Genomic DNA, 15,314 nt, shown 5'->3' with positions numbered 1-15,314 from the left:
ACAACTGCAACAGTGCAAGATCTGGAAAAGCCTCCACTTTTGACTCGTGACAAGATAGACCCTCCTTACTTCCCATGACCCTCTAGATCTGTCTAAGGGGCAGATCCTTAGCTGCATCTTCTGTTCAGGGGTGTCTTGTGGAGTTCCACAGATAGGTATTCCTGCCTTTTCTGCTGCATGGAGGGAACAGCCTGCTTTCCATTGCATGTTAGTGTTTTGGGCTTTTTTTCTTTTTTTGAGGCTTTTGACAATGTGGGGATCAGGAGGAAGGTCCACCTCCAGGTAACAGACTTAGTCTTGCCTTCTGGTTCTAGGAGGAAGGACTTTACCCAAAGTCAAATGAAGAACAGATATGCACCAGGTAAGGATTTATTCTCATCCGCCTACCTAATCTGCTCAGCTATACCCATTCCTAAACTGAGTGTTCCTGGTATGACCTCCCTGATGTGTCCCAGACAGAGTTCATCTCACTGATGGATGATTTGTTTAAGAAGACGACATAACATGATGCTGCCAGCTAGAACATTTTAAAACCCTATTTTCCCAGTCGTCTTGTTCAGCTTTCAAATGTAACTGAGGCAGCGTGGTGTAGTGGTTAGAGTGCTGGACTAGGCCTGGGGAGACCTGAGTTCAAATCCCCATTAAGCCATAACACTAGCTGGGTGACTGGACCAGACACTTCTCTTTTGGCCTAGCCTACTTCACAGGGTTGTTGTGAAAGAGAAACTTAAGTATGTAGTACACCACTCTGGGCTCCTTGGAGGAAGAGCGGGATATAAATGTAATAATAATAATAATAATAATAATAATAATAAATAACTGCTCTGGCTGTCTTTTTGCTGCTGAGCGTTTCAGTGTCCCCAGCAAAGCAGGACAAGACATTTTCCTGGCTAAGAGGCTTTGAACAATGAGCCCCTACCCAAGCTAGGCAATACATATCTCCTTGCCTGGTAAATATGGGTCTTTAAAAATGAGTTGCATTTTGTTTTCTTTTTTTAAACCATGATTGCTTCTTGAGATAATCCACCCTTGTTCTTATTGCTCCTAGCAAATGGCTGCATTCTAGGCTAGGATCCAACCCTAGGGTATGCAGGGCATGGGGCGTTTTGTGGTGAACTGGCACACTGGACTTGTTTGCTCCGAAAGATTAGGCAGCTGTGGCTTCTGGGATCTATTTACCCAGCCTAATCACCAAGAAGGTATAGTTGTACTTTGGACAGAACATTCCGGGGCAGTTGGGGCCTCTTGGCAGCTGTTCTTGGTAGCCTTTATCCTTTGGGGAATATTGAATGGATGCTGACTGAAACATGACTATCGGTGTCTACTATTTTCCTGTATGCATTCAGTGCTATAGAGGGCTGGTCTGGGAGCCCAAGCCATTTGGGACTGGGTGTTCCTTGATAATTATATTGTTCAGCCAGCTAGATTCCTGTGGGAGACCCTGCTGGAAGTTTAGCCAATTTCTCTGCAAGTTGGAACTTCAGCTCTATGCAGCTGAAGAGAGTTACATCTTTCTCCTTGAGCAGTATGTCGGTGTCTTTGCTGCTGTACTGGGTGGATAATGTAGTGAAGAGGCATTTGTTTCTGTGCAGAATCCTTACAATAGTCTGGCTTTGTTCATGCAAACACAGCTGCTGATGTGCTCCTAGTTTGCCAAGTATATAATCTTTCTCCTTGTGTATAAAGGGATGCCATGTTGGGTCATTCCAATAGGCTCCCTTAATGTTTTGGTCAGACAGTGGAATTGACAGGCATGCATAGGGATGGGAATGAACTTGACATGGCCAGATCAAGTTTTTCTCTGTCCTCAGAGTTTCCTGTTTGTTCCTCCATGTGATTCTGTCCTTGTGTACTATGGTCACATTTAGAAATGTAAATGTATTTTGCTGGCACACACGGTAGCACTTTTAGCAGTCACCATAGAATGAATATGCTGATGCACACACAACTCATTTTTCCACAGAGATGGTATTACATAGGAAAACAAGCTGGGTTTATTATTATTAATTGGAATTGACCCGCACAATACTGCATTGCTAGTAAGCTCACAGAGCAGCTTAACCCCAAGAGATGGTTATGCAGTAAAATTCAAGTTCACCTGTTTTGTAGTTATTTTCTGAGACCTGCCCAGCTGTAGATGGTTTTTGCCTGTATAACTTTTTTAGCAGAGCATCAGACTTCTAACATGAGGGCCCTGCCATGTCCCTGTCAGGGTGCCCTTGTAGGCACAGGCATGAGGCTTGTTGCTTTCTTGGAGACAGGCTATAGCTCAATGATGGAGCCCATGCATTACATAGAGAAAGTTCCGAGTTCAATCTTTGGCATCTCCAGGTAGGACCAGGAAAGACTCTTGTCTGAAACCCTGGAGGGCTTCTGCTGGTTAATGTAGACAGTACTGACCTAGATGGACCAATGGTCTGACTCCATATAAGGCAGCTTTATATGTTAAGGTGTATATCTAGAATGCTCTGATGGACATCGGTATAGAGTCTCGAGCTCACATGTGCTTTATTCTTGTAGCCTAATATGTCTTTTTTTGTATATAGTTAAATTTTCTCATTAAGCAAGGCCTACCCATCTATTTTTAGGTTTTACCCACAATCACGAGGACTAGAACCTGCTCATTTTTAAAATGACAGCTCACTTTCCTCAAGCGTTTCACATTATTGACTATGTTCTGTCATTTGTAGCAGAATCACAGCCGTGCAGGTTTATTTTCTTGCACACACTGTGAAGGCTGAAAGTAAAATATGTAACTAGTAATACTCTTACCACATCCTGCATAATTGGTTGACTTGTTTTCTGTTTTGACAGTAGGCACTTACACACACAAACAAGACATTGAGATGAGCTGAGGGAGAAGGCTGAAATGTCCAATCTTGTTTGGTTGTTAAAAAAATAACTGCTGGTATCTCATATATATTCAGAAGGACTTTAGCTCAGTGGCAGAGCACTTGCTTTGCTTGCAGAAGTTCCCAGGTTCAATCCCTGGCAACTCCTGTTAAACAGATTCTGGTAGCAAAGCTGGGAAAAGCCCCTGGCCTGAAATCTTGGAGACCTGTAGACAGCACTGGACTGCAATGGACCAACGGTCTGACTTGGTTGAAGGCTTTTAAAGATATATTAATATCTTCTCTTTTAAGGAGACTTGCCAGAAATAAGTGTTATGGAAGATCTTCAATAACATTAGGAAAGTAACTTTTTTCTTTTTTTATTGTGCCACAGTGAAATTTAAAAGTGCTCATTAGCAGAACATTACAAACAAATATAGTATCTGTTTATAATTTTTTGAGGGGTGGAGGGGTGGGAAGGTGTCTTTAGTTTCTCAGCATGCAGAATGCCTCTAACTCTGGGAAGAGCAGGGCAAGGAATTTTCAGAGTATTTAAGGACAGCTGCTTTATTTGGCAACACAGCTGAATTCTCAGTAGTCAATGTTGGCATTTTCCCAAATGTTAGTTTTCAACAATATTTGGCACAGTGTATTACAGTGAGAATTGATGGGCAAATGGTTCCCTCCAGACTTGCCACCGCACAACATGGCAATACAAAAATGTTAGTGAAGCCAGCCATTCTTGTTCTAAATACACACAGAGATTACGTGCACAAAGACAAGTACCCCAATCTTAAACTAGGGCTACAATCTTTAGTCAATCAATTAGATTAATCCATTACAAATATTCAGATCAGATGTCCTAAAAAGGCACCCTGATTGATTGATCGGCAAGCTTTTAAAGAAATAATTATTTTTAATTTGAGTAGTTACAGATCAAAGGGTGGCAGGTTCCTTCTTAGAAGAGGCATTCTGCCTTCTCCCTTGCCTAGGAGAGAATGCCTCTTCTGGGACGGGGCCTGCTGTGACACATGCTTGCATCACCTAAAAACAGAGAGACTGTTTTCTTCAAAATTATGTTCACCCATATGCAGACTTGTGCCAATTTAATCAAAGCTCATACAATTTATCAGCCCAGATTATCTAAATAAAAGAGTGTCCTATTCTAAACCCATCCAAAATGTGGAGGTAAGTTCCAATGACTGAAGTGGAACTCACTTCAGTATAGATGTGTTTATGTACATAATCCTAATCTTGAATTGCATATAGCAGGTAGTTCTGTCTCAAGGCATGTGAATGCTTATAGTAACCAGGAGAAGCATCTTGGTTTTGTACATGAATTAGTTCCATGGCAATCAATGCTACAGCTAGCCGCCTCCAGGGCTGCTCATGTTCTGTACCTCCAGAATTCAGATGTTTGCTTTGACCATATGCCAATATGCTGGGTTTACATGAGATTACTTGTTTCCTATGACTTATTCTGAAAGCAATAATGTATGGGTAGAGGAGGGGAGGACAAGATTAGTGGCAAGGAAGATAACTTTGAGTAAATGAGGGAGAGGTGTGTTGGAGGGGTAGTCACTTGGGGGAAGGCACCAGAAGCCCTGAATTGTCAAGAAGCTTCAAACTATCCCCCAACACTAGAGCTCCGAGTAGAAGCAGTCTACATGTCGTGGAGCTAGGTTGAGAAAAGTAGGAACACTTTTTTTTCTTTTAAGAAGGAAGCTGAGATTCTTGAGGAATCTCACAATTTATTTGCCACTCTCAGATTCTGTCTGAAAATGTAGAAGATGGACAGCCTTGGCTCACATTTGCACCTCCCTGTCTGCCATCTTCTTCCAAAGATCTGCTGCATAATCTTGGGATATCACCAGACTCTTGGATATGAACTGTGGGCAGACACACCCTGTCTAGGAGGCACGCCCCAACCTCTTTCTACAATTTCCCTCCACAGTACACACATGCTACCTAAACATGCCCCATTTCCAAGAAGCCAATGGCTGGTTCAGTCCACTGGTGCTCTTGCTAAAGCTGTTTGTATCTTAAAAGCAGAAATGACTGGAGCTCCTGGCAAGGTAGGCAAATTGGCGGCGGGGGTGGTGGTGGTGGTGCCCCTCTTACCCTAAACTGGTTGAAGATGGAGTAAGCCAGATGATGGGGCTAGAGCAGCTTCTGTTACTGAGAGTGCAAAACGGAGTGCAGGAGCCAGGATGTTCACAAACTGCAGCTGTGCCTCCCATTATCTGCCGCTGCCTCTTGGACCCAAGACAGTAACAACACCTGGAAGAATCCATACTAGGGAAGGGACTGGCTCCTGTTGTGACGGGGAGGAGTGAGAGAATCAAATTAAGAATGCTTCTCATGCCTTTGTTTCTGCTTCTTCTCTCCTGGGCTATTTTACTGTGACCTTCTGTCCAGAGGGCTTTGTGTCACATCAGTGCATGCTAAAAAGTAGTGGCAGCATTTGATAAGTTAAAGCGTGAAGAGTTTCACGGTGAAGCTTCAAGGCTCAGTGGCAGCGGCTTGAAGGGGAGACCAGGCTTGGGGCATCTTCTAAGGAGTCTCTAGTGAGCTGGTTAGCAATTTAGGGAGCCATTTGGTTTTTCGTATATTCCTGGTTTAAAATAGCCACTTGGTGGTGGATCTTCTGTTCAGGAAGTGCTGTTGCAGTGCCGGGGTCTCTGTTCTATGTCTGTCCTCTGTGTCCTGCTGACTATTCTGAATTATAGAAGTTATGATGACTGTGGTTGTACTGGTCATCTTCCTCTCCAACGATGGGATAGTTGGGCGTGAGGCAGTACTTGGAGTCATAGACCTGCCGCGGCAGCCCGTACACAGTCATGCCCTGCTGTGAGGCACCTTTGTTGCTGCCCATCTGCAGGGAGATGTTCTGGGTGTCGCAATGCTCCATGCCCAGGGAGGGCTCAAAGATCTGCCGCTTGGTTCCAGGAGCCGTCATGCCCGCCTAAGGGCCGGCAGGGAGAGAGAGAAAGCAAAGAAGCAGGAAATAGTTAACTTGAGAGCATAAAAACTTTACAAAACCCTATCTCCAGGGAAAGAATGGATAACAGCATACAGGCTCCATGTGATCCTCCCCAAGCTACTATACTTAGTGTGATTAACAGGTCTTCATTAGCACAGTAGGAGGCCAAATAGATTTGCTTTTTTGTCTTCTCAGGTCAGGCTCTTCCAGTGCAGATATATTCAAACATCAGTTATGGAAAATAAATAGGGAATCCTCACTAGATAGGTCACCTTATATTCTTAGCACCATCTGCTGGCCATCAGTGAAACAATCCTTTTCCAAGGTAAAATAACAAGCGTATGAAAAAAGATAGCTAACTAATTGCTGCAGATTGCCAGCAGATGGCACTAAGAATATAGTGCAAGCCCCTTCCTCTTAGTGTGGATTTCCTGTTTTTATTTTCCGTCGTAATTTGAGCTGATGTTGGAATATATCGGCATCAGGAAGAGTCTCTCTCGCTCTGCATTCTAAAGCTGAGATCATAGAAAGCAGGTATAAAAACCACGCCAAGTCTTTTGAGTTCACCTTGATGGCTTATTGAACTCCTTGAGATTAGAAATATCAGCTTCCTGAAGGACACTGGAGGAAAGGGCATGGCCAGGACTTGTTGACTAGCAACCTTATCTTGAGATAACTGCCTTTGCCTGGCCTGTACTCACTTTAGCCTCAAATTAGTTTTGTGTGCTTAAAAGTAGGTTTCAGAGTAATGCAATGGACTCGGAATATCCCAGACTCCTTTTACTTAGTGTTGCTGTTCATCTCAAACAGTAGCAAGGGCTTGATCTCTGACTGACAGTGTAAGATACATCATTTATAGCACCTAAAATCGAAGTGCTATACTAAAGTGCTTAATGCACTTTAACCAATATCCAACATCAATATACAACACCCACAAGGGTGTGTGCTTGGAAAGTCTTGTTCAAATAAATAGGCCATTACATCTCTGAAATTCCCTAGGAACAGCTGCTTATTGTTTTTCCATTGAAACGGCAGAACAATAGAAGCTGCTTGTCTGCTCTGCTCCTCCAAACTGATCGTACCAATTAAGAATATTTCAGGGTCTCCTTCACAGTTGGTGTACCTAATACCATCTCAGTGATGCATCTCTTTCCTCCCTGCCCCTGCATTTCTCACCTGGCTGGCCCCCTTGTTGGTTCCCATCTGTAGACTGATTGTGGCTTGGTCCAGAGGCTGGTCTGTGCCCATCTTGGGATCATAAAGGTGCCGGCGTGTGCCATATGCTGTCATGCCCTGCTGACTGGCAAATTTGTTGGTGCCCATCTGAAAAAAATATAGTGGTGTTTAGACTTGGCGAAGTCTCCCATTGGTGGTCATTCAGCTGCCCACAGATGGAAAGCCCTTGCTGCATCACCACTTCTGTGGGAACTCTGTCTCACCACAGCCACTTTACAGGATTGGGCCTGCACTTTCAAGTGCACCCATCTCCTGAAGACCTATGATTTCAGAATCTTTCACTTCTCTTACAGTAGATGATTTGCTTGCATCACTGGAGGGGCTATACAACAGCCTCAGAGTTTGGCAGGAGAAGTTTCCAGATTCTGTTAAAATGGGTTAGCAGAAAGTGCTATTCAAATAATCTCCCATCAGCCTTTGTGACTCAGCCACTTGTATGCAGGTTGGCATGGCATGCAACTGGTGGCTGCTGTTTGCCCTGGAGGGAAGCTGACTTGGGTCTGTGCACATATGGGAGGGAAGTTGACTTGGGGGTCAATATTTGGAGGATAAATTGCATTTGGGGTTTCTGCTACTTCCAGTCCCTTGTGGCCACATCAGAACTTCAGTCAGAGTTGACCTGATGGCACAAGCACCTCCGAACGGCCTCTTGGGACATCGGCAATTGGCCACATCCTCTTCAGTTTTTTGGAGAGGTCCTGGAGTGCTCCTCATGGATCATCTGATGCATTTGTGGCTGCACAATGTCTTAAGGGAAATTCTCAGATAAATAACACAAGAGGAGGAGAGTGGAAGCCACAGACCTGCAGGCCGATGATGTTCCGTCCTTCTTTCAGCTTCTCAGGGAGGAATCTACGCTGTTGCTTCTCGGCATATTTCACCCCCATGTTCACCTTGTTGCCTTTTGTCTTGGCCTGTAAGGTCAAGGATCAAGAGGTAAACAATGGGAGTCATCTCTGGAGAGCGCTCGTGAGTGTTTTGTTCTTACCCTGTGCTAGTCCTAGAATTGGGAACGCAAGGTTGTCCCCCACACCCAATGAATACAAGGGTGCTTCCTGGGGGGCACCCTGCTGTGCTGCCAAAAATGGGGGGAGCTTAGCTCTGCCTTGCTTCCCAGCTGAGAGCAGCAGCTACCTTCCCTGCCCCGCCGACTCGCTAAACTGGCCTATCCAGGTCTGGAGTGCAGTCAGGGCAGGGCCTCAGTGTTTAATTTTGGAAATGTTTGTCTTTAAAATGAAAAGTGCCAGCTGCCCTGGAACTGCCCTGAAGCTGTCCTCCTTCTAAATGGGGTTTTTTAATTGTTTTGAATGCTTCACTATGCCTATGAATCAGCTGGAGAATGTTAGATGAAAGGTGGCATATTAAATAGAAGAAATAAATACATCGGTAAGATGTGTGGGAACAGGCTGTGGTTTCAGAGTGGCAAAGAAAAGGCACTCTGCATATGTCCAGAGGTATCTCAATGCTTCACATATTCCAGGGATCATTGAAAACAATTTATTCTGAGGATGAGTCTTAGTAAGCCCTGATAAGAACTTAGTACCAGGCCTGCTCAACTTAGGCCCTCCCATGTTTTTGGACTACAGCTCCCACAATCCCCAGCCACAGTGGCCAATAGCCAGGGATTATGGGAGTTGTAGGCCAACATCTGCAGGAGGGCCGAAGCTGAGCAGCCCTGCTAGGAATAAGTTCCCTCTACCTGCCAACCTAGATTTTAGGGGTGAAAATTAAGTTTGCCCGTGAGGAAAAAGAAATGCATAGTAAGGAAACGTAGCTAGTGTAGCTGGCACAACTAAACTAACGTCATGCTGCTGCCTTGGGAGATGATCGAGGCTGCAGTATGATACTATACACCCGTCCTAATGCAGTATAGATATATTGTAGCAGCGAAGAGATCTGAGCTCTGCAGGTTGGAAAATCCCTCCCTCTGAATTTCATTTTAAGCCACTAATTCCTTAGGTGGCCATTATTCTCTGGGCCTCTGCCCTCTAATGGCAATGCTGGGATGACAGTGCTGCTGGCCGACCTTGAAGGGCTGTTGCCAAGATGAGGGAGCTCCTGTCTGAAGGGCTCTGGGCACTCTGGAGTGCTGCCTACCTTCCGTGGGCAGCCAAGAAAGACTCTGAGCTCCTCCTCCTTACCATGCTAGCCAGAGCAATCAGGGTAGACTGGACCTGGGTGTGGTTCGTGTTCTCAAAGAGGTCGTTGGCTTCAAATATGTCGTGGGGCTTCACACCGTATCTTGTGATGGCCTTGATGAAGTTGCCAATGTTCTCCAGCTGCAAGACAGAAGAGGCCCATGAATCACCTGCTGAGCTTTGCCTGATCCCACCTCCCTCCTTATTGACAACGGCTGCCTCCCCACTTCCAGTGCAGGATTCAGAGAGGCTAAGTTGAGGGGCCAGGGTGGGTGGGGGGAGATGGCTATCAAGCTGGGCTCTTCACCTGATGCCAGTTCTGTGTGGACTCATTCACCTTTCTCACAGATCCAGGTTGGAGTTTGTTGATAAGGCTGAAATGACAGAAATGAGGAGAGGAAGCTTATCTTCAAGTGTCTTGCATGCTGCTCAGTGCAAGGGCTAGTGTTATCATGGTTCTCCTACATTAAAACTCTGGCTTCCCATCATGCATGAGAACAGTTGCACACCTTTTTCCTTACACAGAGGTCATCTCTCTGAAGGGAAAATACTGTATGTGGATTGGCCATGGGAGAATGGGATAGTCACTGGAAAGCTGTGTTGTGCTTTTGACAGTTTGAAGAGACTTGTGTTTCCAGTCCTGATCCAGCAGTCATGATCAAAACATGAGTAAAATATGCAATATTACTAAGTATACTTATTCAATGTAAAATAATTAATTGAAATATAACTTAAGGGACAGTACAAAAAGAAACGCAGAAGAAACAAGTGGATATAGATAAGAAAGAAAAGCAAGAGTTGGACATTGAATATTTTACTAGCTAGGGTGGAGGAGTTAGACAATCAAGTCAGGAAAAACAATCAGACTTTTGTGGAGAGGATCTGAAAGTGCTGAAGGTAAATAATTGCTTTCTTTTAAAATTGAAATATGGGTCGTTTCTTTTTAGGACTGTCCAAGTCCATTTTGTTGCCCCCGCCCCCCTGCCAAGATCAAATTATTTGTGGTGTTTTTTAGCAGAAGGACATGCTTCTTTTTTTTTGTCCCAGCTATGCTGGGGGAGAGAAGCCTGGTAGATGTTGCTTTGGGCTCTCAATTTCAAATGTTTTGGTTATATGTTAACATGAGAATTGAACAGGGAATAATTTCTAACCGCAAGCTTAACTGTGGATTTCCATTATGAATGTAGGTTTGAGTGTGCACATTTTGTCTGTTTCCTAGCTCTTGCGTGTGTTTATATTCAAAGTCATAAAAGAACAAGTAGACAAAGCCGTGTAAATGAAGTCAGCAATGAGCCTTCCTCTTCTATGCCAATTGGCAGGGATAACTAGTAGGGTGGCCAAATGACCAGTCTGGCCGTGTGTTGACCTCTGGACTAATTGCCAGAATTTTTTGTGTAAAAGCCAGAACCTTGTACTGGTTGACAGAATGTTTAGCGTGAAGCTAGGGGTATCTTTGTGTAAACGGCTTCACTTCCACAGAGTGCATGCATGTGCTTGAACTGTGTGTATCTCGTGCACATATACTAAGGAGCCAGGCTGTACAGTTCGGTCTCCAGAGACCATTGCAATGCTGCCAGAGACAAACTGCAGGTACATGTACATGAATCATCTCTTTAGTTACTCTCTGTAAGCTGGGTTGAGCTGAAGAGGGGCAGGGGGGATGATGTCAGCTTGGCAAACTGCTGGAGTTACAAATGGGAAATGCCAATCTTCCACCTGTGGCTACTGCTGTTGAGTTTGCTTCACCAGTCTAGCAGGCTCTGGCCCCATCCAGGTACCAGTATATTTGAAGTTCAAAGTAGGCAGCCCTAAAGATGGGGACTTAGACATACTCTGCAATGCACAGCTTAGAGCAGGGTCCGTTCTATACCCTTTGGTGCCTGAGATGGAAAATCCAAATAGCACCCATAAATATGCTAATTAACATTGGAAAGTGGTCCTTTGCAAGCTCCATTACAATGAACAAGAGCTCTTTGAGAGGACTACGTGATGAATTCTGTTCTACTGGTCAGATCAGTCTTGCTTTTCTACTCACCTGCCATTTCTTGGGGGCCCAAACCTTGCTGCCAAGTGCCTCTCCTCCTGACAGCGTGAAGCTTAGAGTAATCTGCTCCAATCCCCTGCCCTAAAGCTGTGCACCCTTTCTTGACAGATGCCTGACTGACTACCTTTTCTCTTGCAAATTCCCCAACCCTGCAATTCACTCCATTAATGTTGTGCATTCATGTTCAGAAGGGTATCCAGAAGGCAGGTGGTCTAGGATGTTATTTAGGGGCCAAAATGAGAATACATGGGGGGAAATCATGCCGCTGCTTCCTGTTCAATCTCTCTTTCTGTAAGGTAACTTTAAAAATGGCTTTATTTACTTTGACTCCTTTATTCCCGCAAGTTCTTTATAGAGTTCAGACATTATCTAGATTTTGATCTCGCCCAGTACCAAAAATGTTTGTCTCTGGCAACACTCTTGTAACCTGCCCTGAGCTTCTAGGATAGGATGGGCAGTAAATCTAAATAAAAATGTTTACCTTAATTTAACATTTCACAGCTGCTTGCTCCAAATGATTAAGGAAAAGAAAATTATCTTCCAAATATTTGGGTCAGCATAGTCTAGTGGTTGGTGTTAGATTAGGACTGGGGAGGTCCAAATCTCTGCTTAGCCATCTCTGCTCATTTGATGCAGTGTTCCCTCTAGCAGGGATTCCCAGATGTTGTTGACATCTCCTATAATCCCCAGCCAAAGGCCCTTGTAGCTGGGGATGCTGGGAGTTGTAGTAGACAACATCTGGAAATCCCTGTCAGAGGGAACAGTGATTGGGTGACTCTGTGCCAGTCACTTATATCTGTTTAATCTACCTCACAGGGTTGTTGTGAGGATAAACATAACCATGTAAACTGCTCTGGGCTCCTTGGAGGAAGAACGGGATATAAATATGGGGAAAACTATCTCCTATACTATCTCCTAGGCTGGAGACGCTAGTTAAGGGTGGTGGTGGTTGTTTAAGAGAGTTGACTTTGGTTTGGAAGAGATTTCTGGTAGTGGTGGTGTGTCCACTCATCTCTGATCAACAAGATTTTGTCTGACCAGATGCACTAGATGTTTACACATGTGTGCATATATGAACACATGAAAGCAATGCCTCTCTAAAACCACTTTCAGTTCTCTCAAGAGCTTTGGTCTGTCTTCAACCATACATTGCTTTTTCCTTGTAGTTTAAGCACATCTGGCTCCTTTCATACAACTTGCCTTGCAATAATACAGGTGCTGAGATCACCATGTTAGACTTCTACCTCAGGGGCTTGGGTAAGGGTGTGGCCCAGTGCTATCTACCTGAGCTTTCCCCCTTTCCTCCATGCAGTATTCACCAGAATGCTCCCTTCAAAATGCTGGCATAGCACAGAAGAAAGAGGGTTTATGACTCTGCAGCATCCTTGCTCCAACCACCACCCCGCCCAAAACCCCAAGTCACTCTAGCATGTTACCAAATACCAGGGCTTCGTGCTGATGTTAGGCTTCCTTTGCCCGCCCTCTTCTGTGGAACAGACCCTCCCAATTTCCTTACTCGCACAGGATGACTCCGTCTTTCAGACTTTCCATGAAGTTTTCTCCAATGCGCTTCCCTGTCATTTCCTCAATCCATTGCCGCAGTTCATGCTCTCGCTGGGGATCGTATTTCTGGGCTAGCTGCAGAGGGAAGCAGAGAAGGTTTTAGAATTGCATCAATCAATCCATTCATTAGTCTCATGTAATACAGAAACTCCCCCATCACCCACTCCAGTCATGTGTACATGTACACACTGCATTAGATTGCCACAGGCCCCCAAATTGCAGCCTTGTGCTGAAGAAAAGTCCAGTTTAAAGAAGGAGGCTATTCTGGCTCTCCAATGCTCAGAGGAGACCTGGTGCCTCCACTGATCGTTCTCTGACTGTTCCTTGGGAGTTCACTAAATTATTTCTGTTATCTGTTCATTCTGAGAATGTAGGTTCAGGTGCAAATGCATAAATATAGAATTTAGATCCTAAGGGAGCATTTATGGTTGAGACCTGCTCATATTTATCACCAAAGAAATGCAAAATATGTACACATCAATAACAAATCTAATGCTTGCAAATTAACTTTGCATTATTGTATATTCTACATGCTTAATTCTGATATAATAGTTCAGTTTATCTTTTTAGTTGCCAGTCTGCAAATGCATGTTTATAGTGGCAAATATAAAAATTGTACTAAAGCCCCCCATTACACAAACAACCCCTACTCCCCCCAAAAGAAGTACAAAATGATTTAATCAGCAACTTAAAAAAATAAATAAATGGCAGCAACAATTAAATCAATAGGCCTGGATTCTCTTTCCTAACCCTAACTCCTTGTCATGTGAAACCTTAGAAACAAAATGCCAAAGAATAAGCTTCAAATACATTATGATAAGTAGCCTAGCCAGCCTCTCGGGGCAAAAATCTTTCAGCAGCAGCACTGCAACTGAAAAGGCCCCCCCAGAATGAACAGGGAGATTGAGTACAGGAAATTCCTGACTTTATTTTTTTATTTTTGAAATGCATTTTTAAGCAGAAGAGAGTTTAATCATGGGCCTTAAAAGGGCTGCAGATAGTCCACTGGAAATGGCAACAAAAGCAGGCGGATTGCGGGGGGTGTGTGGAGAGAGATAATGCCTTACCTTCTAAAGTGGAGCTGGTAGGCATGGAAGTAGATTGCCACCACTACCTGCATATACACATGTTTCTAACAATCCAGCTTAAATTATATCTGCATGACAAGCTACAGCTGGCTTAGTAGTCATTTTCTCTCCCCAGGGAACCCTGGGAACTGTAATTTTCTTAAGGGTGCCACATGTTCAATGGCTGACTGATGCACCACATTACAGGAGCAAGGCAGCCTCAGTGCTGTCAAGAACAGTCTGTTGCATAAGCAGTGCTATTGGAGCTTCTCCCATTGTTGCGAATGGGCGGAACTGTGGTGCCACTGGTTGCACAACCGTTCATTCTCTGCAGTGTCAGCAGGGCTGCCTTAGACGTTGACAGCAGCCCCAGGGCACAGCATGACAGCTCCATAACGCTGCACATCATGTCACCACCACCCCTGGTAAGCCACTGTCTCTATGTTTGCCTTTGAGGAGGTCTTGGGAAATGCTTTTACTTTTCTTTTTAGTGCATGGCTGCACTGACATGCACATAAATGCCCACACATGAACAGCAGGGTGTCACCTAGTACACAGCCTGCCATTTCACATGTCACGACGATGTATGATGCCAAAACCTACAATCAGGCTGTCCACAAAGAGCTTAGCTTTGAATTTCACACCCATGCAGAATGCTTCCAACCACACTTCTCCTGAGATGGATGTTCCTCCTGCTGCAAGCCATGTGGACCACTTATCTAGTGCCAAAGAACAGCTGTCCTGAGTTGAAACACTAAGAGGGCAGTTCATGCCATCAGCATTAGGGTAGGAGAAACCTCCTACTCTAATTTGGGAGCTGTGCGTGCTCCTGTTTGCAGATTGTGTGTTAGATAAAAGCAAGGTCATGCCCCAGCTGGGTAGGAAGGCTTTTCCTCCTCCCTCGTTCCAAAGCTAGGGACAGGATCTGAGTAGGGTGTACTCATCATCAAAGCTTAGCTGCAACTTGACAGACAAACAAGCTCTCCACCTCCGACCTTGCCTTTTATCTAACACACAAACAATCAAATGTTAGGAGCACGCTCTGCTTACAAACTAGGGTTGGAGTTTTGGTTGGTTCCAAAGATAGGCTTCTCCTGTCTTAGTTCTGATCAGGAGGGCAACTGTTATAAAAAGTTCATCTCTATAAAACTGCAAATTAAAGAAGAAAAACCCTGTTTTTCAGGGAGGATGCACAAATAGCTATGTAAATTATCTATTATATAGGATGAGCTTATGTATGACTCTTCCAAGAATATGAGCCGTAGTGCATGCAACTTTAGGCATAGCCCATCAAGACTATTGCAAAAGAACATGTAACACAAGTCTTCAATAATAGCCTACGTTCATTTTTCCTTGATGCATATGATCCAGCCAGAGGCTCATAGAGGAATTTGGCACTTGCCAAAAGAGCCACTAGGTGGCAGTATTTGGTATTGGCAGCATAGGCTGGCA

General features: G+C 44.4%; 1 protein-coding gene across 4 annotated transcripts in view; it reads right to left on the bottom strand.

Annotated features, from left to right (window-relative positions):
- Positions 1-1,971: 1,971 nt before the first annotated feature.
- CNN1 (calponin 1) overlaps positions 1,972-15,314 on the bottom strand; it is a 115,172-nt gene continuing 101,829 nt past the window's right edge. For 3 of the 4 annotated variants that reach the window (XM_053295405.1, XM_053295404.1, XM_053295410.1), the window contains exons 2-7: positions 12,749-12,870; positions 9,496-9,562; positions 9,192-9,329; positions 7,854-7,964; positions 6,991-7,137; positions 1,972-5,796 (exon numbers count right to left, since the gene is read on the bottom strand). In XM_053295405.1, coding sequence (XP_053151380.1) covers positions 5,545-5,796; positions 6,991-7,137; positions 7,854-7,964; positions 9,192-9,329; positions 9,496-9,562; positions 12,749-12,870 — 837 coding nt within the window. In that variant the 3' untranslated portion in view covers positions 1,972-5,544. Of the gene's footprint in view, positions 5,797-6,990; positions 7,138-7,853; positions 7,965-9,191; positions 9,330-9,495; positions 9,563-12,748; positions 12,871-13,862; positions 13,956-15,314 lie in introns of those variants that run through there. The other variant, XM_053295406.1, reaches the window with a different exon arrangement.

This window comes from Hemicordylus capensis, chromosome 2, assembly GCF_027244095.1.
Source record: "Hemicordylus capensis ecotype Gifberg chromosome 2, rHemCap1.1.pri, whole genome shotgun sequence".
NCBI lineage: Eukaryota > Metazoa > Chordata > Lepidosauria > Squamata > Cordylidae > Hemicordylus > Hemicordylus capensis.
This window is presented reverse-complemented; position numbering and strand designations above follow the sequence as displayed.